At 38.2% G+C, this 26,856-nt stretch overlaps 2 protein-coding genes and 2 long non-coding RNA genes across 7 annotated transcripts in view; 2 read left to right on the forward strand and 2 right to left on the reverse strand.

The window, feature by feature from the left end:
- Window positions 1-21,416, forward strand: part of LOC110947454 (BOLA class I histocompatibility antigen, alpha chain BL3-7-like) — a 349,371-nt gene extending 327,955 nt beyond the window's left edge. Inside the window, exons 1-8 of one of the 2 annotated variants that reach the window (XM_051956032.1) lie at window positions 6,920-7,060; window positions 11,653-11,919; window positions 12,265-12,540; window positions 14,133-14,435; window positions 14,530-14,637; window positions 14,761-14,778; window positions 14,877-14,919; window positions 17,417-21,416. In XM_051956032.1, the coding sequence (XP_051811992.1) occupies window positions 7,006-7,060; window positions 11,653-11,919; window positions 12,265-12,540; window positions 14,133-14,435; window positions 14,530-14,637; window positions 14,761-14,778; window positions 14,877-14,919; window positions 17,417-17,447 (1,101 nt within the window). In that variant the 5' untranslated portion in view covers window positions 6,920-7,005 and the 3' untranslated portion in view covers window positions 17,448-21,416. Of the gene's footprint in view, window positions 1-6,919; window positions 7,061-11,652; window positions 11,920-12,264; window positions 12,541-14,132; window positions 14,436-14,529; window positions 14,638-14,760; window positions 14,779-14,876; window positions 14,920-17,416 lie in introns of those variants that run through there. The other variant, XM_051956033.1, reaches the window with a different exon arrangement.
- Window positions 1-26,856, reverse strand: part of LOC110969857 (major histocompatibility complex class I-related gene protein-like) — a 273,081-nt gene that overhangs the window by 180,139 nt on the left and 66,086 nt on the right. The gene's annotated exons all lie outside the window — the stretch shown is intronic.
- On the forward strand, window positions 3,101-5,593 carry LOC127536251 (uncharacterized). The gene is made up of 2 exons (XR_007945242.1): window positions 3,101-3,471; window positions 4,233-5,593. It is a non-coding gene; the product is annotated as an uncharacterized LOC127536251 (long non-coding RNA).
- LOC127536257 (uncharacterized) lies at window positions 5,054-26,847 on the reverse strand. The gene is made up of 4 exons (XR_007945248.1): window positions 25,918-26,847; window positions 24,470-24,534; window positions 6,116-6,784; window positions 5,054-5,391 (listed from the first exon to the last, which is right to left on the reverse strand). It is a non-coding gene; the product is annotated as an uncharacterized LOC127536257 (long non-coding RNA).

Here is a 26,856-nt window from a genome sequence, read left to right on the forward strand (position 1 = left end):
CTGCATCTGGCACAGGGTGTCTTGAAAGTGTGCAAGGTACGATGAAATCTGAAGACTATCAAGGCATTCTGGAGAGAAATGTGCTGCCTCGTGTCAGAAAGCTTGGTCTCAGTCGCAGGTCATGGGTCTTCCAACAGGACAACGATCCAAAACACACAGCCAAAAACACCCAAGAATGGCTGAGAGAAAAGCGTTGGACTATTCTAAAGTGGCCTTCTATGAGCCCAGATCTGAATCCCATTGAACATATGTGGAAGGAGCTGAAACATGCCATTTGGAGAAGACACCCATCAAACCTGAGACAACTGGAGCTGTTTGCTCATGAGGAGTGGGCCAAAATACCTGTTGACAGCTGCAGAACGCTCATTGACAAATACAGAAATCGTTTAATTGCAGTGATTGCCTCAAAAGGTTGTGCAACAAAATATTAAGTTATGGGTACCATCATTTTTGTCCAGCCCTATTTCATTAGTTTGTTTTTTTAAATAATTATGTTAATCAACAATTCAAAAGTGATGGCTGATTTTGATTATTTAATTTTCAATAAATTTTTATTTATTGTTACTTTTGTGAGTTTCAAGTGATTTCAGTGAGAATTGTGGGTTTTTCCTTCTTTAACTGAGGGGTACCAACAATTTTGTCCACGTGTGTATAAAGGAAAATCTTGAAAATTATCAGGGGTGCCCAAACTTTTGCATACCACTGTGTGTATGTACTGTATGTATTCGTCTCACTCTCACCGATTTGTTTTCCTAATTTTCTTTTCTCTGCTCAGAGAGCAGTTTAATCAAATTGTGAACGAGTATCTGTCACATGACTTCCAAGATCTGGTTCATTTTGGGTGATTTTTAAAAAAAAGAGAGACGTTAAGAAAACATGACAACTTTAAGGTTTTATTGGTTAATCTTATGTAAACACCAGCCTGTTATTCCTTTTAATTGTTAGTATCCAATAATTATTAATGTATAATAAATTCATCTAAGCATCTGACCAGTAATTTCACTTCTTCATTTCTTAGTCTGTCCTGACAGACTCTCAGGGAAGACTGGAGGAGGAGAGTAAACTCCAGTGAAGTTGGGATTCTGTCAAAACCATTATTTATCTTACAGCGTATGTGATTCTGTTTGCAATTATTAAGCCTCTGCAACTAACCCAAGTTGGAAACAAACCATGTGGACACTTTAAATATTTAGTGTCTTATCCATCATGGAAAATTATCACAGAAGCTTCTGATTGGTTCTAAGTTGTCCAGCAGAGCAAGGAATAAAGAACGATCTTCAATAAACAAGTGTCTTGAGCCAGAACCAGCAAGAAGAACAAGGAACCTGCATCAGATGATGGAGCCTCTACAGAATCACAGTCACCAGAGACTGAAACATGAGGACAGAAATAAGAACAGAGCCGCAAATCTATATTATTGATAAGGTGTTGATTATTATTGAATGAAAACAGTTAATCTGCAAACAACTTTTCTTGTTCAAACATCTGATCTCAGCAACTCACTCTAAATGTTAATAACTCATAGTTTTACTCACAACGTAACTATGGAACAGAAACAACATATAGCTGTCACTTTGTGGTCATAATTCTACACAGAGGAACACTATAGCCACAGATAGAAGAGCAACTTTATATGATTATTGTCACAGGTTGAACACATTCTGCATTTCTGTAATAGACTGCTTCTTCTGCTCAAGGATAAATATCTATGAAAGATGTGTTAGCCAAAGGTCCTATGTGTCTGCTGTATGTGGGACGTCTCTCCACAAACCCTGTGTAGCTCTGTGTTGTGTTTCTTGGTGTATTTAGGTGCAGGTTGTCATGCAGAGAGAAGAGGATCAGACAGCAGGGCTCGTAGTTGTGATGGAGAATGGTTTGAATTGTTGCAAGTTGTTCATGCACAGACAACCTTCAACAACAGTAAAAAACAAAACAAAAAGAATGCTTAGTGAAACATGACGCCCTCTGCAGAACAATTGTACACTACAGTATCCTGGAAAGGACAAACAGCTTGTATTGCTTGGCTCAGCACAACAACATACAGTGCTACAGCACCACCTAGTGGTGTGTTTTAATTACTGCCTTACATACGGTTTACAGATAATTATAAACGATGTCTACTTGCTGGCCATCACTGTCCAAACAGGGATAGACTCCAGCCCCCATGACTCTGATGAGGATTAAGTGGTGAAAAGATGATGGATGTATGAGGTAGAGGATTATCTATGTTTAAAAAAAAGTTTTCTATCTCCTTTTGTATGTATCTATTGTTTTTCAAAATGTTTACCTGCATATTAAATGTTTGGATGCTGTTTGTTCCAGTTTCTATTTTTTTTAAATGTATTTTTTCCCCCCTTTTATCTGCTTCCTCAGTTGTATTGGTTTCTATGCAGAGAGATCACCTGTTTGTTACCTTTGGCTCATTGTTATATTTTCATCTAATTTCCCATGTGCAGCTTTCAGGTCAAAATGAGACCAGTGTACCAGTTTGCAAGCTATGATTTCATTACCATAAATTAATAGGATAAGATTTCATTAATTGCACAGTGAGGAAATCTGCAGTGTTTTAACAGCAAAGAGGAAAATGTAATGTGCAGAGAACAATGTAAAATGAAAGTGAATAAAAAAAACACACAAGTACTGATTCTTTCATGTGTGGATATTCAAAAAAAGAAACACTGAAGAGGAAAATAACAATATTACACATATCAATGATATAGAACAGATTTCTCCATAAGTAGAAATATTAATACTAGAAATGCAAATATGGCATTGACTCTTCTATATGTAGAAAACGTAATAATACAGAGTTCTTAAATTAGTAAAATATGTCATTTTCTTCATGTTTGGTTAACTTAGAGGGTCAGTGTATATTTTGGTAATTGGATTTTCCGTTCTAAAGCAGGTATTGAAAAACAAAAAACGAGTGGTTATTTGATTTTCGTTTTCAAAGGCAAAAATTAAAATTGAAATACAAGGCTTTTTTTTTCACAATCAAAAAGGGATATACGAATTTTAAAAAATGCTTTGATTTTCATTTTTTATTTACGATAACAAAAAATAAAATAAGTAAGAGACAGAAACGAAAAAATGTCCGTTTTTTCGTTTTCTGAGACCGGAAGTGGTCATCAGCAAGGGTGGAGCCAAACAGAGTACGGTGCATAGACTGTAAATAAATGGGTTTTGTTTGTTTGTTTTCATGGTCAAAATGAAAGATCAAGTTGCCGATCTTAAAATAAATCAATATCGATTTTTTTATTTATTAAGTTTTGCGACGCAAGGGGGCATGGTTACCTGATTGACACTTCGTCTGGAATGACTGACAGTCTGGAGGATTAATTCTGATATGGTCACTGGTGGTTTATCGGTGAAGAAGCAGAATCTTTTCCACAGACACTTTTCCTGCCTGTTGGCTTGTTTTAACCATTTTGCTACCTTCGGCTGATTCTACCAGCAGACACTGAAAGGTCGGTAAGTAGGCTAAATGTTTATTTTCTTATCGGTGCCGCTTTTAATGCACTTCATATGCAACTTTCGTGTCAGATATAATGTGTGCCATGCAGTCCAGATGTTGGTGGAGTTTATTTCTTTGTGTATTGACAAGAGAAGAGAGTTAGCATCCAGTAAATATTAGCTTTAATATAAATTAGTGATGCTAACCGAGCGAGCTGCTCAGTCGTAGCCTGATTAAACCTAGTGTAGCATTAAGCTAACGATGTTTGTGTTGTGTTTCATGGAAAAGGCTGAAGTGTGTCGTGTTAGTGTAATGTGGTACATTTAGTTAATAAAACTGTGTGGAGACGCTGGTTCTCATTAATGTAACGTTTATAAAACCTAAATGTGATTCAAACAGTGAGGTTAAGGTTCTGTGTTGTCAGTAGTCCTAAGTATCTGCTGAGTCTCTGAAGTTAAACTGGAGAAAACAGTAAATCTACTCTCTAGTCGTTAACATTGTTTAATGACTGATTCACATGTTGTAGTACATCTTAGTGCAGATTAGAAAAATAACCTCCCAGAATATGTCCAAAATAATGATGAACACTACAGTTAATACATTTAAACTGCAGCACAGATAAGCTGGATAATAAAATCCTCTCCTAAAGCTAAAGTGACTGCAGGTCTTTCTGTCGTTCAGTGCTTGGAAAACTATATGAAATAGGAAATCTTTCCAGGGATACTTTAAAATGAACCTCTGCTGTTGATGCTGATACTGTGACATCTCTTCACCTCAGGTGTCTCATGTTCACTGTGAGGATCTTCTGAGTGAAGCCACCAGAAGGAAAACCTCATCTGGTTGTGAAGAAGGAGATTGAATGGACGACATCCTCAGTGAACCACTTCCTGTTTAGCTTTCACTGACAGAAGGACAGACCAACTCTTTCAGCAGTTTATTATTCTCTGTTCTTAGTATTCACAGATTCTATTTATCACTTTTAACTTCATCTCTGCTGCTGTAGCAGAAATACAACAGGGTTTCTGCAGAACATTAATAGTCATTAAGTTGATTTTGCAGAAATTAAGGCTTTAAATGGCATTAAAAATCATTAAATTTGATTCTCGGTGGCATTAAAATTTCTTTCTGCAGTTTTCAAGAAAATAATTGACAATAATATATTTATAGACTGCGATTTGTCAGATATGTGCATCTGTAAACATGCCGAAGCATTGAGATAATTGTTCCAGCTGGTTGGGTACAATTTCTAAAAACTGCATGTTTTTAAAGTGGCCGGCAGGCTGGGAAATGGGGAAACACAAATTCCAGCAAAAATGGCTGAAAAACGTGGATTTCAGAGAATGACTGCAGCCCGTTGGTGTTCAGGGGTGGTTCCCAGATTCAGAAATAGTCAAATGTAGGGTTTTCATATAAAAATAATCTTTTACAAAAAAAACAAACCCGTGTAATTTGAGTTCATGGTCGTGGCATTAAATTTTTTACAGTATAGCATAAAAATGGCATTAAAAAGCATTAAATTTGACTGGTTGATATCTGCAGAAACGCTGTACAATGTTATTTATAGCAGATATGCAGCATTAAAACATCAACACATTCAGCTCAAGAGCTTCATTATTTCCTTCATTGCACATTTAAAAACTGCATTATTTAACAACTGTGAACTGTAAAGATGTGTAAACATGTAATAAATGGATGAAATAAATAATGTGTTGCTGACAGTGAAGTGTAAAAACTGAACAGTCACAAGACAAGTATTATGAAGAGAGGAGCTTAATCTGCAGCATCATTGTTCTTAATGGAAGCATGAGGAGGACATCAGTGCTGCTCTTCCTCACAGTGATGGAGAGAAGACTGTTCAGACAACCACAGCTGGATGTTCATGTTCTCTGTAGCTTTCAGTCCATCAGATCAGATGTTCCCAATGATCCAGACCAAGGCTGGAAGGAAAAGACACGAAGAGTGAGAAGAAGATCTCCAAGGTTCTTTCAGTCCAACTGCTGGAACTTTAAATATCAGAATGAACACAACAGAGGGTTGTATTTTGTCCTACTTTCTAATCTTATAGAAATGTTTGTTTTCCTGGTTGAGGCCAAAGAGCATTTTACTGTCTTAGATGGACAATAAAGTTTATTATTTTTATTCTAATGTATCATTAGCGTTAACATGAGCTCCACAGTTATCTGACCGTACACTGTTGTATGAACAGAAGCTGTTAAATAGAGTCTGAAGCAAAGAACAGATATATTACCTCAGAACTGAACTGTTCTTCATTCATTGAACTGAGAGATTAACATTCATCAGAGTTCTGTGGAGGAACGTTAACATAGATTAATTTCTATCTGCTGATCATTAATGAACTGCGCCTCGAAACAGCAGTTTCCCTATGACTGATCTATTATGATTGATCAGCTGTGACCTTCAGGACACTTAGCTACACCTAATAGATAACACTGACTAACCGGGATTAGCCTCATTGTAAATACAAAGTTAGGAAACATAAATTGAGATTTATAGAACGACTTTAAAACACGATGTTAGAACAAGTTTATATCAGAGGTTACAGTCTGATGGTAACTTACAGTAACTTCACTGCTTTATATGTGACATTGTCCAGAAGTAGAGAAGAGTGCAACTAGTTACAAAGTTGACTTTAACACTTACCTGTAGAGTTTATCTCCACTTTTGGAAGCTAACGTTGTCAGCAGCAGCGGTAGCAGCATCCATAAACAGCAGAAGCCGGTAAATGTGGGTGGGACAGAGAGTCCTCGGCTCTGATTCAATCTGACCACCCTTGCTGATGACCACTTCCGGTCTCAGAAAATGAAAAACGGTTCTTATTTCGTTTCTGTCTCTGACTTATTTTATTTTTTGTTTTTGTAAATAAAAAATGAAAATCAAAGCATTTTTTAAAATTCGTATATCCATTTTTGATCGTGAAAAGGAAAAACGCCTTGTATTTCAATTTTAATTTTTGCCTTTGAAAACGAAAATCAAATAACCACTCGTTTTTTGTTTTTCAATACCTGCTTTAGAACGGAAAATCCAATTACCAAAATATACACGGACCTTAGAGGCTTTAAAGTTAACAGTTAAAAACCGCCAAATGTGTACAGATGGAGGAAAAAAGGTTCAACACATTTCCGGTACATTGACTGCCAGTAAATATTTTTGCATTAACCGTCAGTAAACATTTAAACATTATAAAACACACATAAATGTAATACTGGGACATGAAAACGTTGTTTACTGATATTGGGAATCTCCCCACATGTGATGGAATGAACCATGTTGCCGAGCCACAGGGGGGTGTTCATCATTCAGCGTTTAATCCTGGGGAAAACAGTTCACATAAAGAAAGAATATCTTATTCATATTATAAAAATAAGCAGTTTGGAGAATTTTACCATCTGAAAATAGGCTTAAACTTTTAACTTTAAGCCCAGATCACTGCGGGTTCAGAGGGAACTTCCCCCTAAAGTGCACCACTCAAGATCTATGAAAAATACACAGAAGGAGCTCAGCAGTCAGCTGCAGGTGAAAACTAAAACAAGATGATTCAGTTCGTTATCGTTGTTTTTACTCTGTTTTGCCCCGTTGCATTTTCAGGTAAGATCTAATTTCTGTCTTTAAAACTGTCTGTAATGGCGCTCACAGAAAGCAGAAAACCGTTAGTCGTAGTTTCACTTTCAAGTTAACCCTCTATGGTACAGCGCTGCCACATGGCAACAACCCCATTTTAAGCTTTCTACACACAGATAATACATCCCCAGTTATGATGCAATCCATTAAAAAGAAGTGGGGTTCTAAGTTAACCAATAGCAGTGTTTAAATTTGTCACGACTTTCTGGAGGCCAGTTTGAAACCCTTTTCTGCAGACATCATTGACGGGAGGAGCCTCATCATTTGACTCCTAAAAATTCACCAAAAAAGTGTTTTTTCGAAGTTTTTCAACGGGGAAAAAAAAATACACTCAATAATAGGTTAGTTAAGTTCATTATTATGTAGTTTCTTGCACTGTGCTTGATCAATAAATAATAGAAAATGTTAAAAATGTGCACGTTGCCATATGGCAACACCGTACCATTATGGATTGCTAGCCTGGTATGTTGATAACATTTTGTATTTAGTTATACACCTACTTTGCAATTGCACTGGTGTACACTGATCTTCTGTAGTCTATAAACTATAATAATGCACTTTGTGAGTCCTTTCCACATTGAATATGATGATATTTGACACATCTTTCTTCCATTTACAGCATGAATGCAATTTTTTTTATGGTAAATCACGGAAAAAAGCTGAACTAGCCCTCCCACTAGATGATAGTGAAGATGACAAAGGATTCAGTGACGAGAAAAATGAGCTGCTCGAAACACAGTAGAGTGAGAGTGATGAAGACAGTGAGACGGATAAAGACTATGAGCCAGAGAATGAGGACAGTGGAGACAGTGAGGGCAGAGACTGTGAAAGTGAAGTGACAGGTATTACCAGTAAGAGAGTTTAAAGTGTATATGGCAATCATGTTCCAGCCTCCATTTATGTATTGCATTAAACTATTAGTTTAGTTAGCTACTGGGGATTGTTTATACTATAACATGAGTTTTAAAATAAATGTTATATACAATTTCAAGCAAAACTCTCTAGTTTTCATTACTTTCCATTATGGTACGGTGTTGCCATATGGCAACGAACCCTAAAAACTCCTAAAAAATAATATTTTTTGAAAATGGATCTTAATTATGTTTACTGGGTCTGTTTTAAGACAAAAAAACACCCCAAACATTTTTTTACCAACTCGGATCATAGTGCGTACCATAGAGGGTTAAAAAAAAACTCCTAAAACTGTATTAAACTCCATGAAACATCAGTTCTACTGTTATACTGACAAAGTTCCCAGAGTTACTGAGTGGAGTCACAATGCTGTTTAGCAGTTTAGCAGATTTTAAGAGCTCGTTGGATTCTGAAATGATTTCTTGCGCTGTGATTCGTTATTTTACAAACGTTATTTTGTGTTATCAGCCACTTTTTATTGGTGATCGTCTGCCAAATTCTCACTACTGTGCGTGGGAGCAGATAAACTAATGTCTACACTAAATGTTCTTGTCATTATGCCATAAAAATATATGAAAAATGTCCCATCTTCACTTCCTCATTTAAAACAGCATCAGTCCTCATCACGACTTAGAAAGATTTATTCATTTTGAAGATTAGTACCCATGAAATGTCAGTTTCTCTTTACATCAGGCTGTTTTTGATGAGAAAGAAAACTTAATAAACAAAAAAGTAATTGATTTTTCATATATTAAATGCTAAATGAATATTTTTTCTTTATTATCACAGTCTAGGATGTGTCATTTCATTTAGCACCAACACTGATTTTGATGCATTATAACTTTTTTATGCAGTCTCATATTTTTATATAGACTCAGGACCATAATAACAAAAATGTCACTGTGACAAAACTGACAACCTATAGCAGCATAACTAAGGGACAGCTCAGGTGATCCTAACTCTAAAATTTATCAGATAGGAAAGTTTTAATTCTAATGTTAACAGCAGAGTGTCTTCCTACTGAATCCAGACTGGGAGCTGATTTCACAGCAGAGGAGCTGATAACTGAAGGCTCTGCAGCTGAAGCTGAAGTAAACTAGCAGCCTGAGAGCAAAGGCCTCTGTTAGGATGATATGGTACATTAAGGTCTTTAAGATATGATGGAGCTTGGTCATTGGGAGTTTTATATGTTAGAAGCAGGATTTGAAATTATATTTTGGATATTACAGGCAGCCAGTGAAGGGAAGCTGATACAAGAGGAATATGATCTCTGTTACTGGTTCCTGCCAGAACTCTGGCTGCAGCATTTTGTGTCAGCTGGAGTTTTTTAAGAGAATTACTGGGACATCCTGATAATAGTCCAGCCTCGAAGTTATAAATGCATGGACTATTTTTTCATCATCACTCTGAGACAAGATGTTCCTGATTTTTTACAACATTACACAGATGAAAGAAATCTGTCCTACAAACTTGTTTTATGTTGAACGACATATCCTGATCAAAAATAACTTCCAGGTTATTTACAGTAGAACTGGAGGCTGAGGCAATGCTATCTAGAGTAACTATCTGGTTAGAGTGTGTGTTTCTGGGGTGTTTTAGACCAAATACAATAACTTCAGTTTTGTCCAAATTTAAATTAAGAAAATTATAGGTCATCCAGGTCTTTATGTCCTTCACACATGCCTAGAGTTTGACCAAGTGATTGGTTTCCTTTGATTTCATAGACAAATAAAGCTGGGTGTCATCTGCATTCCAATAGAAATTTATGCAGTTCTTCCCAATAATATTGCCTATAAGGGGAGCATGTACAAAGTAAGTAACGTAACACAGAACCCTGTGGAACTCCATAACTAACTCTGGTGTGAGTAGAAGAGTCATCATTAACATGAACAAACTGGAATCTGTCTGATAAATATGATTTATACCAATTTACTGCCATTCCTTTAATCCCAATAACTTGTTCCTGTCTCTGTAATAACATGTTGTTATCAGCTGTATCAAATGCAGCACTGAGATCCAGTAGAACAAGTACAGACACAAGTCCACTGTCTGAAGGTGCTAGAAGATCATGGGTGATCTTCACCAGTGCTGTCTCTGTACTATGATCTATTCTACATCCTGACTGAAACTCTTTGGACAAACCATTTCTGTGCAGATAATCACATATCAGCTTGCAACAACTAAAGAATTTTAGAAATAAAAGGGAGCTTGGATTTGGGCCTATATAGTTGGTTAAAACACCTGGATCTGGAGTCGGCTTTTTAAGAAGTGGCTTTATTACAGCAACTTTAAAAACCTGCTGTATGTAGCCTGTTAGTAAAGAGAAGTTTTTCATATTTAATAATGCAGTATTAATTAAAGGGAAGATTTCCTTGAACAATCTAGTGGAGATGAGGTCTAACAAACATGTTACTGGTTTAGAGGAATTTACTGCTGACATGAGCTTTAAGAGATTTACAGCAGAGAAGCAGTCCAAGTATAAATCTGGTGGCTTCCAGAGCCACGACACCTGGATATTTTTTGTGTTATATTCAAAACTTGATTAGAGAAGAAGGTCATGAACTCATCACTACTGAGGGCTAAAGGAACAGAAGGCTCCACACAGCTGTGGCTCTTTGTCAGCCTGGCTACAGCGCTGAAAAGAAACCTGGGGTTGTTCTTGTTTACCCCAATTAAAGATGAATAATAGGCAGTTCTTGTCCTATGAATAGCTTTGTAATATAGGAGAAAACAATTTTTCCAGGCTAGGTGAAATTCTGCTGAATTTGCAAAGCACCATTGCCTTCCTTGTCGTCTTGAATTTTGTTTTAAGATGTGCAGTTGTTCATTATACCATAGAGCTGTTTTATTACAATTTATTGCCTTTTCTGGACAACAGTATCAATTGATGTACGCCAGGGGTGTCAAACTCAGTTCCTGGAGGGCCACTGTCCTGCATGTTTTAGATGTTTCCTTCTTCCAACACACCTGATTCAAATGATCAGCTCATCATCAAGCTCAGCAGAAGCCTGATAACGAGCCTGATCATTTGAATCAGGTGTGTTGGAAGAGGGAAACATCTAAAACATGCAGGATAGCGGCCCTCCAGGAACGGATCTTGACACCCCTGATGTACGCAGTACAGCTGCAGTCCTTTCACTGAGATTCTCCACCTGTGTGGGACTAACATTGGATGAGTTGCTCGCTATTGTGATGGCATCCAGCATTAAAGTCAATAATAATGGAATCATTTCCTTCAGTTTAGTTACTGCCTTGTCAGATAAATATCTGCTGTAATGGAACTTCTTGGTAGATGGTAGTGCATGATTGTAAATTCGAATGTTATTAAAAAATACCATCTGGCAAAATAGTTTTGTTGAAAAACAGTAAGATATTCAATTTGTATCCCACGTATCATGACAAGATCAAGGGTGTGATTAAAACTGTGATGTGGTTTGTTCACATTTTGAGAAAAAACAACTGAGTCTAACAGTCAGCTAAATGCGAGTTAAGGCTGTCATTTTCATAAACTACATAGATATTTAAGTCACCCACTATAATGATTGTCTGTACTGAGCACCAAGTTAACCAAGAACTCTGAGAATTCAGATAAAAACTCATAGTAAACTTTGTAAATTCAAAAACTGAAAACCTTCTTTTTCCTCCAGTGGAACACTCCATGATGTTTTTTGTCACTGCAACTTCTGGAGTCCCAGACTTCCCAGAGTTTAGGGCTTCTCTCCTGGTTGATGAAGTTCAGGTGGGTTACTGTGACAGCAACATCAGGACGCCTGAACTCACACAGGACTGGATGAAAAAGTTGATGGAACACGACCCACAACACCTGGAGTATTATGTTAAGGAATGCTATACAACCCCGCACTTCCTCAGAGCCACCATTGACAGCTTGATGAAACGCTTCAACCAAACCAGAGGTAAGATTTTTTTTTAGTATACGTTTTCACTGCTAAAATGTGTTGTTCCTCTGTTGGAAGATGCTGCACCAAATATCAGCTCTTCTTTAGTGTTTTTTTAGGACAAGTCTTATTGACTTGCAGCCACTACTATGACGTTTGTGAAGCTAACATCTGCAAGCAGAAAAGCTGGTGTCTTTATGAAATTATTTACTGATCAATGAAGTTTTGTACTAGAATTTTACTTGTAGGTTGGAGTTGTAGTGCTGGTTGTCTATCAGTCAGAAGACTGTTGAGTGACTGTTGTTTATGTTCATATCAGCCAGCCTTAACAGTAAACCAATACAATCTCCCTCTGTGTCCCAGGTGTCCACATCCTACAGCAATTGAGTGGCTGTGAATGGGATGATGAAACTGGAGAAATCAGAGGTTTTAATCAATATGGATATGACGGCGAAGACTTCTTAGCACTGGACCTGCAGACACTGACATGGACCACTCCAAAATCACAGGCATTCATCACCAAACTGAGATGGGACGCAGACAAAGCTCGACTAGAGTACAATAAATACTCTTTCCACATGTTCCCTGACTGGCTGAAGAAGTATGTGCACTACGCGAGGAGTTCTCTGCAAAGAACAGGTAGAATTACACAACCTGAAATACACACAGTTCTGTACTTCATCTGTTTCTATCCACAGGAGCATCCAGTGAAAATTAAACGATGCATAGACAAAGTTATGATCCAGCTGTCTAGGTTCAACTAGGTGTAACCAAAAAAGAAAGGTTATTGGTGAAGTAAAGCAATTTATTACTGAGTGATTACTACCTATTACTACTTACTTTTCTGTTTGCCAGACATTGAGTAGTTAATCTGGCCTCGGCATCATCATCATAAAAAAAAGTAAGTTGGGCCAGTCCAACTACAAAGGGATAGTTATCAATTTTTATTGTAAAAAAAATAATGTCAATATGCAACATACCCCTTCCTCCTTGCCTCATCCTTCTCTCTTTTCCTCTCTGGTCCTTGTTCCTCCTCTCTTCATCTATCCTCAACTGTTCTCTCACTTTCTGTCTCCTCTGCTTGTCTCCTTTCTTCCTCCATCTCTCAGTCCCTCTCTCTTTTCCTCTCACTTGCTTCTTGTTTGCCATACTAACTGCAGATAGTCAGTGGATTGTTACTGAAAACACTGATCATCATTATTTTTAGGCAGATGCATCCTTTTCACATAAATGCCTACTCCATTCCCTTCAAATGTGTACATGTGTGCATGTGTGACTGACAAAAAGGGTGGCCCATTTTAGCTGAAACCAGGGGGCCCAACTTACCTGAATAGGTTCAGCTAAATTGGGCCACTAACAAAAACGTCAATCTTTGGAAAAAAAAAGTCCAAATATCAAACTTTAAGCATTATTTCTGATAGGTGTCATCAAGACAGATATTATACATCAAAAATTTTATATATACACGTTTCTTTAATTGACTTATCATCCTTATCATTTTTATCAAAAATTCTTATGCCAGTCCACTCACCACGCAGTTTTCTGGTGCAGTGTGGATTTGAATCTTACCTCCGTCCACAAAAACAACCACAGACCAATAAAATCTGTTGTTTCATGTTAAGTACAGTTGTGGCAAACATTTGAGACCATTTGCTGTCATTGGCTCTAAAAATCAGAGGGGCGAGGACATCCAAAGCTTAAATGGCCCATTTTACCTGATGGCCCAATTTACCTGATATCACCCTATATGACGAAGCCACTGGCCGGAGCATTGACAAAATACTTAACGTGCTTTTTCTTTTTATTTGATGATGACGTGGCCAGAGTAATTCAACAAACAACATCGTGTGAGTGAAAGAGACAGGGAGGGTTTGTGATGTGGTGATGTGATTCCGAGTTGTTGTGTGACAAGAAAAAGTGTTGGTCGGTTAGTTACTGACGGCTAATGTGTGTGGGTTTGTGATGTTGACACTGGACTGGTAGATCTCGAGAGCTTGGCTGCTTGAAAAGTAGAACTTGGGTCAAAAAAGGTTGGCTCCCCTGCTTTAAACCATGCACTTGTTTACATGCTTCGCGATGCAGTTTGATGATGCCATCATTTACACGCCAGAAATACGAAATCCAGGTATTATCTCATGGGTTGTCATGATAGGCAATAAAAACAATAATGATATAGACCGAGATTACATTTTTTAAAGCCTGAGTTAAGACTCATCAGTTTCTCTCTCCAGATCTTCCCTCAGTGTCTCTCCTCCAGAAGACTCCCTCCTCTCCGGTCACCTGCCACGCTACAGGTTTCTACCCCGACAGAGTTGACTTGTTCTGGAGGAAAGATGGAGAGGAGCTTCATGAGGACGTGGACAAAGGAGAGATCCTCCCCAACCATGATGGAACCTTCCAGATGAGTGTTGACCTGAACATCTCATCAATCGCTCCTGAAGACTGGAAGAAGTACGACTGTGTGTTTCAGATGTCTGATGTCAAAGATGACATCATCACCAAACTGGACAAATCAGTGATCAGGACTAACTGGGGTAAGTCAGTCAGAACAGTGGAGACTGGAAATGAAACATATTTATCCTCATTCTGCAGTAGAGATAAAATCTGAGGGTTCTGTTTTGGTTCCAGTTCCTCCATCAGGGTTTCCTGCTGGTGCTGTCATTGGAGTAGTTGTAGGTCTGCTGCTGCTGTTGCTCTGCATCGCTGGACTCTTCATGTGGAGAAAGAAGACTAACGGTACACAGTAACACAAGAGCAGCTGTCCTGCCTTCACATTCGAAGCAGAAATCTGTGAAACTTCTTCATGGCAAATTATAGATCCATCATTTTAACTACAGTCATCTCTCATCTTTATTTCAGGGTTCAGCCGTGCTAACAGTAAGATTTTCTGATATTTACTGTAGATCTGTAATCAGTCTGATCTTTACAGTCTTGTCTGTTGGGTTCTGAACTTAAATTTTTGTGTTTTTTTTTAGTCTCAGAATCTGCAGACAGTAACTCAGATTCCAGTCAATCACAGTGAGTACGCCCTTTTTAAAAAAAAAAAATAGATGCATTGCAGATATACACTACCATTCAAATGTTTGGGGTTACGCAAAAATTTCCTTGTTTTTGAAAGAAAAACAGTTTATTTTCAATTAAGATAACAGTAAATGATTAGAAATACAGTCTAGACATAGTTAGTGTGGTAAATGACTATTCTAGCTGGAAACGGCTGATTTTGAATGAATATCTCCATCAGGGTACAGAGGAACATTTCCAGCAACCATCACTCCTGTGTTGTAATGCTACATTGTGTTAGCTAATGGTGTTGAAAGGATAATTGACGATCAGAAAACCCTTGTGCAGTTATGTTAGCACCTGAATAAAAGTGTGAGTTTTCATGAAAAACATGAAATTGTCTGGGTGACCCCAAACTTTAGAACGGTAGAGTAAACTAACCTAAAAACACTCAACAGTATACTGCGATAATATTCAGGCATGTTATTTGGTCGCGGATCTGCGAAAATTCGCGTATCGAGGTATCAATTTTAAGACCCAAAGTGAATCGCCCAAATTCGATGAGAAAAAAAAAAAAAGGGTGTAAGGGGTATAGGGTTGGATCGCACGTAGTTGTCAACAGTGCGCTGGCAAAAGCACGAGTTGGAAACAACGACTGGAGAGCATTATCGAAAGTTAGATGTAGCTGGGAAAGCGAGGTGCATGGTGTGCGACGATGAGACAAAATACAGCGACGGAGGATGCCAAGCGCTGATAGACCACATGAAAACGAAAAATCATGCCAGGAAATTGTACGAAAAGCGCTCTAACCACCAAATGCCCAGCAATTTTTTCACCCGGCGGAGGGAAGAGACGCGACAACAGGACCAAACATACGGGATCAGTAGTGTGTACTTGCAACCATAGACATAATAAAGAGTAGACGCCGCTCGGGCTGCTGCGCAGCGAGAAATACGGCTGCCCTCTTGGTCTGATCACCCACTCCACTCAGTGCTGTTTCACAGCGCATTTAATCCATCTTAACTCTGAATATTAAACTGATTTTCACGCGTTTTTATTTTTATTTTTTGCTGCAAATGTCATACATGTAGCTATGATACAGGACAAATGGTTCGGCGTATTTTAATATTCATAGTGGGAATAATAGATCATAATAATAATAGGTAATAGAATATTCTGATATTAAGCTTGACTGTAGACAGGTATTTTGCAAACACTGTAAACACACACACACTAATATATGTTAGAGAAGCAGATAATGGCAGTAAAGTCAATTATTTTAATAATTTGAAGAGACAATATATGATTATGCCATATATACATATATAAACAAAATACTAATGAACACATATTTCTATATAAAACAATATATATATATATACATATATATATATATTATCATTTTCTGATATATCTTTTTTAATATATATGTATGAATTATATTGATAGTCTATATATGATTTATATAATCATTTTATCTGATATATTGATTATATTAATACTCCATCTATGATTTATATATATTCATTTTCTCTGATTCTTCTATTGTTTTATATAGAAATATGTGTTCATTAGTCAGTATTTTGTTTATATATGTATATATAGCGTAATCATATATTGTCTCTTCAAATTATTAAAATAGGCTAATTGACTTTACTGCCATTATCTGCTTCTCTAACATATATTAGTGTGTGTGTTTACAGTGTTTGCAAAATACCTGTCTACAGTCGAGCTTAATATCAGAATATTCTATTACTGTTAATCCCGCTATGAATGGTAAAATACGCTGAACCATTTGTCCTGTATCACATAGCTACATGTATGACATTTGTAGCAAAAAATAAAAACGTGTGAAAATCAGTTTAATATTCAGAGTTAAGATGGATTAAATGCGCTGTCAAACAGCGCTGAGTGGCGCGGCTGACCGGACCAAGATGGCGACCCCACCGCTCGTCAGCCCCAATGGACAGTATCATGTCTATGCTTGCAACAAACCAGTGGCATTGCCCCACAAGTTCCTCAACAGAAGAGGCTCACTCTCATGGTCGATCGGAAAGCACACATAGTGATGACTTCATGTGGCTCATTCAAATTTGAATCCAGTATAAATATGTGGTTTCATCACATTAACATGACTTTGTGCTGTTTTTGGGGGGTACCGAGAAGGTCCCATACAGACATTTTTTTAAGCCTTCATGTTTAAAGAATTCTAGGTGTCAGAGTTCACCAGAATGCACCATTTCAGCCTTTAAATTTCAAAGGTTTCTTGCATGGGAGGGGGGCCCCCGCTCCCGTCCCAAACCCTCCCCCCGGCTTGGTTGCTCCGCTTCCTCGCTTCCAAGGATTCACTTATTTGGTAATTTCCCAATGACATGCCTGAATATTTGCTTGTCTGTAAACACCAGTCTATTACTCCTTGTAATTGTTTGTATCCAATAATAAGTAATGTATAATGAAATCTACTATGCATCTGACCAGTAATTTAACTTGTTCATTTCTTAATCTGTCCTGACAGACTCTCAGGGAAGACTGGAGGAGGAGAGTAAACTCCAATGAAGCTGGGATTCTGTCAAAACCATTGTTTTTTCTTGTCACACACTTGACTCTGTTTTTGCAATTATTAAGCCTCTGCAACAAATGGAATTCTACTTGTAAGCGTCTTCTTTACCTGTAGGTAATGGAGGAAGTTTCCATTTCTTATTTCAAATGTTTGGAATAAGTTTGTATATGTCCTAAATATGTTATCATCAAAAAGGTGATAGAGGTGGGTGACTCCTCTCTCTGCCCACGTCCTGAAATAAAGAGCTATTTTATTGTTTGCAAAATCAGGGTTGTGCCAGATTGGGGACAGTATGCTGGGTTTTAATTGGGAGCCTGTGACCTCCAACGTTTTCCACCAAGCAGACAAGGTGGAGGCAATCATTGGGTTCTTGAAGCAGGAGTGATGTTTAAGGGCAGAAGTGATAAAGGGCAGGTCAGAGATTTTAATCTGGTTACAATCTAACTGTTCTAGTTCCAGCCAGGAGTTATATTCTACATGTGGGTGAATCAATTTGGTGATATACTGAAGTTGGTTGGCTAAATAATAATACATGAAGTTGGGGGCTCCCAGTCCCCCTTCTGATTTATTCCTCTGGAGGGTGGTCAGACTGATTTTAGCCTTTTTGTTCTTTGAATAGAATTTACCAATGGCAGAGTCTAATGATTGAAACCACTTTGATGTGGGTTTAAACGGAATCATGGAAAAGAAGTAATTGATTTTAGGTAATATTTTCATTTTGACTGTAGCTATTCGTCCCAAGAGGGAGATGGGGAGGTTATTCCATCGCCTTAGATCATCACAGACTTTGTCCAAAAGTGGAGTGTAGTTCAAGTGAACTAGCTCTGAGAGTTTGGAGGAAATACTTATGCCCAGATATCTGATGTTGCCAGTAGGAATAGAATAATTCGAGTTTTGGACTGTGGGATTCCACGAGTTTTCTGTTAAAGGTAATATGATTGATTTCGACCAGTTGATGGAGTAGTCTGAAAGACATGAGAAGGTTGTAATGAGGTTAAATACTTCCTTCACTGAGGTTTTCGGTTCTTGTAGGTAAAGTAAAATGTCGTTTGTGTATAGGTTAATTTTGTGTTCAGTCTCCAAAGCACAGATACCTTTGATATCAGTGCTCTGACATACAGCTGTTGCTAATGGTTCGATAATGATTGCAAACAATAAAGCAGAGAGTGGGCATCCTTGTCTCGTTCCCCTTTGCAAACTGAAACTTTGTGAAGTGATCCCATTAGTGGTTACTGTAGCCTTGGGTGAGTTGTACAGAGCCGATATCCACTGGATAAACGACTCTCCGAAGCCAAATTTGTGGAGCACAGCGAAGAGAAAAGAACAACTGACTTTGTCAAAGGCTTTTTCTGCATCCAGTGACATAACGATAGCTTCTTTGTTGTGGTGTTGTATCAAAGAGATTAGATTAAGAAGTCTTCTGATATTGTTGGTGGAGTGTCGGCCATTTATGAAATCTGTTTGATCATAGTGGATTATTGACGGGATAATTTTCTCCAACCTAGAGGCGAGTGCTTTTGACATAATTTTGATGTCAGTGTTGATTAGTGACAGAGGTCGATAGCTGGAGGGAAGTGTAGGATCTTTGTCTGGTTTCAATAATAATTCAATTGCAGCTGTATTCATATGTGAACTTATATAACCATTATTTTTAATCTCTGTCACTGTCCTGAAGAAAAGGGGTGCTAACATTGACCAGAAATGTTTAAGAAATTCAGCAGGGAAGCCATCAGGACCAGGTGCCTTACCTGCTGGCACACTGTCTAATGCACATTGTAACTCTTTGATAGATAATGGAGCATCTAGTGTGTCTCTGTAATGTGATGTTAAGTGAGGGAAGTGTAGAGTGTCAAGAAAGTTATGAATATCTTCTTCGTTTGGGTTAACTGTTGATGAGTATAAACTCCGGTAATAGTTATAGAAAGTCTGATTAATTTCCTGGGGTGACTGAGTGTATTTTCCTGAGGGATCCTGAATTGCTGTTATGAAGGATTTTTCTTTATTGCGCTGGAGTTGGTTTGCAAGAAATTTTCCTGATTTATTGTTGTGTTCAAAATCATTATATCTCAGCTGTTGTAGTAAAAACTCTGTTTTCTTTGATAAGATATTATCGAGTTTTAGTTTAACATTTTGTAGTTCAGACCATAATTGATCACTTGGATTTACTGCATAGTTCTCTGTAAGTTCTTTAATTTTTTCCTCAATTTCTTCCTGTAGTTGTTGATCCTTTTTTTTTCTTGTACGAGGAGTACGATATTATTTTGCTTCTGATTACGGCTTTTCCAGTTTCCCAAAGTAAAGATGGAGATACATCATTAGAATCATTGTTTTTTTAGAAAGTCTGCCCACTCACTTCTTATTATTTGATCAAATTCCTGGTCTTCGAGTAGAGAGATGTTTAGGCGCCAAGTCTGAGGAGGTTTAGGGATGGAATCTGTTTGCAGGCTGAGAGATATTGGTGCATGGTCGCTGATAATGATTGGGTGAATTTTAGTAGTAGCTTTGTGTGCGATAGTTATTTGAGAGGAAAAATTCTTGAAAATGTTTGGTGCACCTGAGAGAAAAAAGTATAGTCCCTCTTTGTTGGGTTTTTGAGTCTCCAGACATCTTCTAGTCCAAAATCTTTCATATAATCCTGCATGACTTTAGCTGATTGTGGTTGTTTTGCATGTATTGGACTATTAGATCGATCTAGTGACGAGTTTAATACTATGTTGAAGTCGCCACCGATAATGGTTGTTGAGTTAGCAGATAAGTCTGTTAAGTGGGAGAAAACCACGTGAAAGAAGGCTGGATCATCATTATTCAGGGTGTACAGATTTGCAATTGAATATACTTTATTAAAGATTGTTGCCTGGATAATAATATATCTGCCCTCTGAGTCCGTTACTGTGCTATTTAAAGTGAATGGTACTCTCTTATGGATTAGAATGGAGACCCCTCTTTGCCTGCCGTTATAACAAGATGAAAACATGATATTATAATTACAATCCACCCGATCTGGTTTCTGTCATACTATTGAATAGGCTCAATCCTGATACAGTCATCCCACAGAAATGGACCAGTAGGTCCCTACTGTACCTACTAGTAGGTACAGTAGGTTGTGATCATCTAATCATTTAGTTGATCCAATGCTATTAATGCCCAGTATTAATGCAGGTATGTAACAGAGCTCATTTCCTCCACGCCGTTTAGAAGCTTTATTCAGAATGTTATCTTTTTAAATTGTTAATACTAAAACCTGAACCATTGACATAAATGTATAAGAGCTATCTATGACAAACAAGAACAAATATGTGCGTTTTTTAGGCAACCCAGTCTCATTGCCAAATGTGAAATACCTACGTTTGTCCACAGAACAAAACGTAACAGTCTCACAATAAAGGTCTGAAAATTGTAAAATGTTTACGTTTTTTTCTCCCTATTATTTTCTATTGGCCTGACGGCAGGTCACGTGACTTCTTGCTGCGGGCCTCTCAAAATGAAAACATGGCGGCCTTTCCTTTCATTCTCGGTGGAAAATGCATTATTTCAAGACAATGTGGACTTAAAAAGGCATTTTGGTGACATTTCTAGCGAAAAATATACATTTTTAATTTCATGTAATTTCATGTTTAATTTCAATATTCATTCAGTTCTTATGTATGATCTTTGTTATTACGATGAATCTTTCACGTCTGGAATGGAATCGTTACATTGTTACGTTTTCCACCGTTGCTGTGGTGGTTGCTGAGGAAGCGTCCACGGGCTAAACCAAATGGCATAGGCCTATATGTTATTGTATTTATTCATCACATTGTGTCATTATCTGAGCTCTTAACATATTTGTGTAGTTACTGACGATATCTATTGTTAACCTTTCCTGCTGTCCGCTTCCTGACCGTGGTCAGGAAAACACAGGGGAGAACTGATACGTTTAACTGCTTCTATTTAAATAAAATGTGCGGAGACAGTCGTTCAGTCTTTTTTATTTACTGAAGAACGGTGCATTAAATTATTCCACTTATCACAGTTTCTTCTGGCGCGGTCTTTACCGGCTAACACATCCTTCTGAACAACAACATAACAACGTGCAGCACTTCCGGCACCTTTCTTCTTCGGTGGTGTCTGTGTAAAACAATGTCCAACATGCAAACAGCACACCTAGTGCCATGAAGCACAAAATGCAGGTGTAAATCAATGACATCTTACAATTACAATTTCCTGTCTTTTAACTAATAAAGACACATTGCCCACATATAAAGAACTTCACATCAGTGCATCGGTGTTCATTGTTTGTTTTGTTCACTGACATAGTGTAATAAAGTTTTGTTTTTTAAAAACCATCCAGTACTGCGGTGGTTGGCAACTGGTGGCCCGCGGGCCAAAACTGGCCCGTCAGGAATAATATCTGGCCCGCCAGATGATTTCGAAAATTTGATTTGGCACGGAGCCAAGACAGTCCGTCACGAAACTCGAGTGGTCGGCTGCTGCCGGGCATTTCCGCGTTCGCGCTACTGGTAGGACACGATTGTACACGGTTGTACCAGTCAGATTTCACGGAACAACAGTGTGTGCAAAACGTGTGTGTCTCGGGAGTTATTTTTAATACATCTGTGATCAGAATTGAAACGTGTGTCCCAAGCAGCGGCGATCAGCTGTAGAAGCTCCGCTGCTCGCGGTATCGCCGCAGCCTGCAGCCCCCCCGCTCGCGGAATCGGAGCGCACCCCCCCGCAGGTTGGCCCGCTGTTTGATTGTTTACAAACATTTTGGCCCGAAGCCTCATCTACTTGCCGACCCCTGCAGTACTGTAATGAATATTGATGAATGAATATGGCATCTGGTTTACATCTCTTATTAAGGAGTGAGAAATTTACTGACGTTGATTTATGATTCAAGACAAACAGAGGACACACTGTGTGCCCCTTTAATGTCCAAAAGGCCAATTAAGGTCAAAATCTCACAGATTCTTTGACCAATTTGGACCAACCTGCACATGCTTAATATTGGGTCCTAAAGCAATACTGGTGTATGTTTTCAGACCACCAGGACCTACAACGGCAAAATAGGAGCAAAAAAGACACTGGAACAGGGGCTTTTTTAAGATGGAAATGTAAAATGAATGAAAAACAGTGTGAGAACATCAATCAAAGTGCACCAAAGTGCATAAAGTCATAGAACAGGGTGTGCTGAATGCTCTGGGAGCAATTCTGCCGTGAAAACACCTTTGAAGGGGTCAAGGGTCACTAAATCTGAAGACTTCAAATGAAGGAGACATTTTGTGCAACATATCAAGTATCATAAAAGTCATTCCCAGTGGAATTCAAGTCTGATATTGTGTGGGACTATTCAGAGCAGTCACATGAAACACTGTATCTGTTTTCAAGGGTCTACAGAAATCGTTTAATTGCAGTGATTGCCTCAAAAGGTTGTGCAACAAAATATTAAGTTATGGGTACCATCATTTTTGTCCAGCCCTATTTCATTAGTTTGTTTTTTTTTAATAATTATGTTAATCAACAATTCAAAAGTAATGGCTGTTTTTGATTATTTAATTTTCAATAAATTTTTATTTATTGTTACTTTTGTGAGTTTCAAGTGATTTCAGTGAGAATTGTGGATTTTTCCTTCTTTAACTGAGGGGTACCAACAATTTTGTCCACGTGTGTACTTACTGGCACTCAGGTGAAGGATGATACTTGGTTTAATTTCCAACTTGCAAGAGATTCATTGATATTTTCCATTCAGTGCAAAATTATGAAAATATTGAAATTTTTGCTTAAAGAAACGCTCACCAGCTGTTAGTTTGACATGCCAAAGATCGTTCCTACAAAGTTTCAAGAGATTCTGAGGCGGTCAAGCAACTGGTCTCCTCTAATCTCATTTAGTTGATGTGGAATGACCCAGAAAGCAGATAAATATTTTTACAGTTTTGTTTACTACATAATTCCATTCATTCTTTCATAGTTTTGATGTATTAACCTACAATGTAGGAAATAAATAAAAACCGTTGGAAGAGAAGGTGTTCCATAGTCCAGTATGTCACACCTAAAACAACAACATTACAATACATAAAGTGTCATAAGTCCAAGTGCATATATTTAGAAATGTGGTTTTGACCAGCACAAAACAAATTTAAAAAGACAACATGTAAATTCTGAGTCTCAACCCGACGCTGTGTTTTGGAAACTCAGACTGTCAGATACTGACAACTTTGAGATGAGAATCAGAAATCAACCCTTTAACTCTAGTGCATCTTCAAAACGCTGACAAATGAGTATTTATTAAACTCAGATGACCAAAACAGGTACTTACTGGCACTCAGGTGTTGGAGGATACTGAGCAAATATTTGAATCTCTGGGCACCTGTCTTTATCCAGGTGCTGGTAAAAGTTCATGAAACACTCTTTGATAAACTCACCCTCTGCAACAAGTTTGCCATATTTAGCATTAGATTTGCCTTTGAGGGATTTTCATTTGAAACACCGTTGCTATGAAGCTAAGAAGGCCTCCATTTGCTTCACTTTGTCACTCATAACTTGTCATATGCTTATTTTGACTGGTCTAGTCTCATCATATTGAATTCCTGATACATGGCAGCAGTATCTTGGCAAATTGGGAAAACACTATCGTTTTGCATTTCAGTGAAGAAATATTGCAATTCCCACCTGTCCTGGTAGTGGTGGCTCTCAGTCAACTTTCTTGTTTTTTGTTGTCTTTTTTTTTAAAATCTGCAGTCGCAATTTAAGGAATCGGCTGGAAAGAGTCGCTTGGGTCACAAACAGGGTCACAGGTGGCAACAGAGTGCTGCTGACATTATTTGGTGGCATAAAAAATTGCATCTTGTACCCCAGTGATATGCACATTCTGTTCTACAGTGCTGGCAACATTTTATGTTATGTTATGTTGTCCCTCCTTGTTCCTGTCTGTCATCAGGGGCGTATTTAGTCATTTGGGGGCCCAAGGCAAATCCAGTCATTGGGGCCCTTGACATCCTCGTACTGCACTGACAAAAGTTTTATTCTCACCTCAACACGTCTTTAGTGTGGCAGCAGCAGCAGGTTCAGCCTGGATGAAGTTGTATGTTACGTTTCTAAAAAAAAAAAAAAAAAAAGACACCACAAAAGATAACAAGATCAATTATGAGAACAAAAATTTTACCAGCATAATTTCATCAAATTCACCTTTTGTATTTCCGTCCTCCCTACTTTCTCTGTGATGGTTTTGTCTCCCTTCTGTCTTTGTGATGTTTTCTTCTCTCCTTCTTTCTTGCTCTCCCTTCTTTCTCTGTGATGTTTTTGTCTCCTTTTTTCTTTTTGATGTTTTCTTCTCTCCCTTCTTTCTCTGATGTTTTTGTCTCCCTTTTTCCTTCTCTTTCTCTGCGAGGGTTTTGTCTCCCTTCTGTCTTTGTGATGTTTTCTTCTCTCCCTCTTTCTCTGTGATGTTTTTGTCTCCCTTTTTCCTTCTCTTTCTCCCTTCTTTCTCTGTGATGGTTTTGTCTTACTTTTTCTTGGTGATGTTTTCTTCTCTCCCTCTTTCTCTGTGATGTTTTTGTCTCCCTTTTTCCTTCTCTTTCTCCCCTTTTCTCTGTGATGGTTTTGTCTCTTTTGTCTTTGTGATGTTTTCTTCTCTCCCTTCTTTCTCTGATGTTTTTGTCTCCCTTTTTCCTTCTTTCTCCCTTCTTTCTCTGTGATGGTTTTGTCTCCTTTTTTCTTTGTGATGTTTTCTTCTCTCCCTCTTTCTTGCTCTCCCTTCTTTCTCTGTGATGTTTTTGTCTCCATTTTTCCTTCTCTTTCTCCCTTCTTTCTCTGATGTTTTTTCTCCCTTTTTCCTTCTCTTTCTCCCTTCTTTCTCTGTGATAATTTTGTCTTCTTTTTTTCTTTGTGATGTTTTGTTCTTTCCCTCTTTCCTTCTTTCTCCCCTTTTCTCTGTGATGGTTTTGTCTCCCTTTTGTCTTTGTGATGTTTTCTTCTCTCCCTTTTCTTAAAATTATCACTAAAATTTAACCTTTCGAGTCTTTGCCTCAGCAAACTTTGTAATGAGTAGCTCCATATCCAGTGACTTTCTGACTTCCTGCTCAATGGATAGTATTCAAAGTGCTGACAGCCTGTCCTGGGACATAGTTGACCTCAGGTAGGTTTTAATCATTTTTAGTTTTGAAAAACTTCTCTCACCTGAAGCCACTGTGGCAGGGAGAGTGAGAAGAAGTCTGAGAGCGATGCTGAGATTTGGATATACGTCAAGTTGTAATTACAACTATCTGACAGCCTAAGTTTCTAGTTGCATAACCGTTTTCATATATTTCCCCATGTCCAGTGAATAATATTTTTCACTAAACAAAGATTTTGAATCAACTAAATATTGTGAAATGGAGGGGATAATTATCTAAGAACTATCTCAATACTATTGCTGTGATTGAAAATAACATTAATCAACATTTAATATAGTTTACCATCTCGACCGATTTAATACTCACATCTTCATGAAAAGAATCCCTAGCTTCACTCGCCACATCTCCTCAGCTGACACTGACAGCAGAGCTGCTACTGACAGCAGAGCTGCTACTGACAGCAGCATCTAGCTCTAGCTGTTGCAGAGAATCCCCACTCGGTGTCACCGTGAAAAAGGTTGATACCTTCTGTAGTTTTGATAAAAACTGTTTATTTTCTTCTCGCCTTCTTCTCTTCTCCGCTCCACTCAGATAACTCCGCTTCATCTTTCTCACTGCTCACCCGCTCTCTCAAAACCGCGCCAACAAGTTTGTTTTGCTGCCGTCTTCCTGAATCAAGCCTGCGCGTGCGCAGTAACATGGAATAGTCCATTGCGCGAGACAGGAGGGGGGATAACGATCATGATAGTGATAAATCAACCATTTTTATTTATTTTTAAGCGTGCAAATTAAGACTACAACAATAGTAATTGCTTCAAATAAAAAAACACCTTTATTAATCAGCTTTCACGAGACGTTTGGGGGGCCCTGGAAATCTTGGGGCCCCAGGCAATTGCCTGTGTTTGCCTAATGGTAAGTCCGCCTCTGTCTGTCATCATCTCTCTATTCTTACTCTCTGTGGTCTCTCTCTAATATTCCTCTCCCTCAATTGCCCCATGTCTTCTCTCTCTCCTTGTCTTGTATCTCTGGCTCCCTCTGTCTGTCTGCATTTCTCCCTCTCTCTTGTGTCTCTGCTTCCTGAATGTTCCACCTGCCTGCAGTCTGAGTGCAGCACTGTCAATCAGCTGCTGTAATTAGCTCACACTCGTCACCTGTTTGCAATTCCACCTCCTAGTATATAAGCCAGTTCTGTCTTTCACTCCCTGTTGGGCCATAGACTTCTGTAGCATCTCTCAACATCACAGTTTTATGGACTTAACTCTGCCCCTGTACTCCTGCTGGTTCATGTTTGGTTCCCCACCTGGA

The sequence above is a fragment of the Acanthochromis polyacanthus genome, chromosome 11, assembly GCF_021347895.1.
Source record: "Acanthochromis polyacanthus isolate Apoly-LR-REF ecotype Palm Island chromosome 11, KAUST_Apoly_ChrSc, whole genome shotgun sequence".
NCBI lineage: Eukaryota > Metazoa > Chordata > Actinopteri > Pomacentridae > Acanthochromis > Acanthochromis polyacanthus.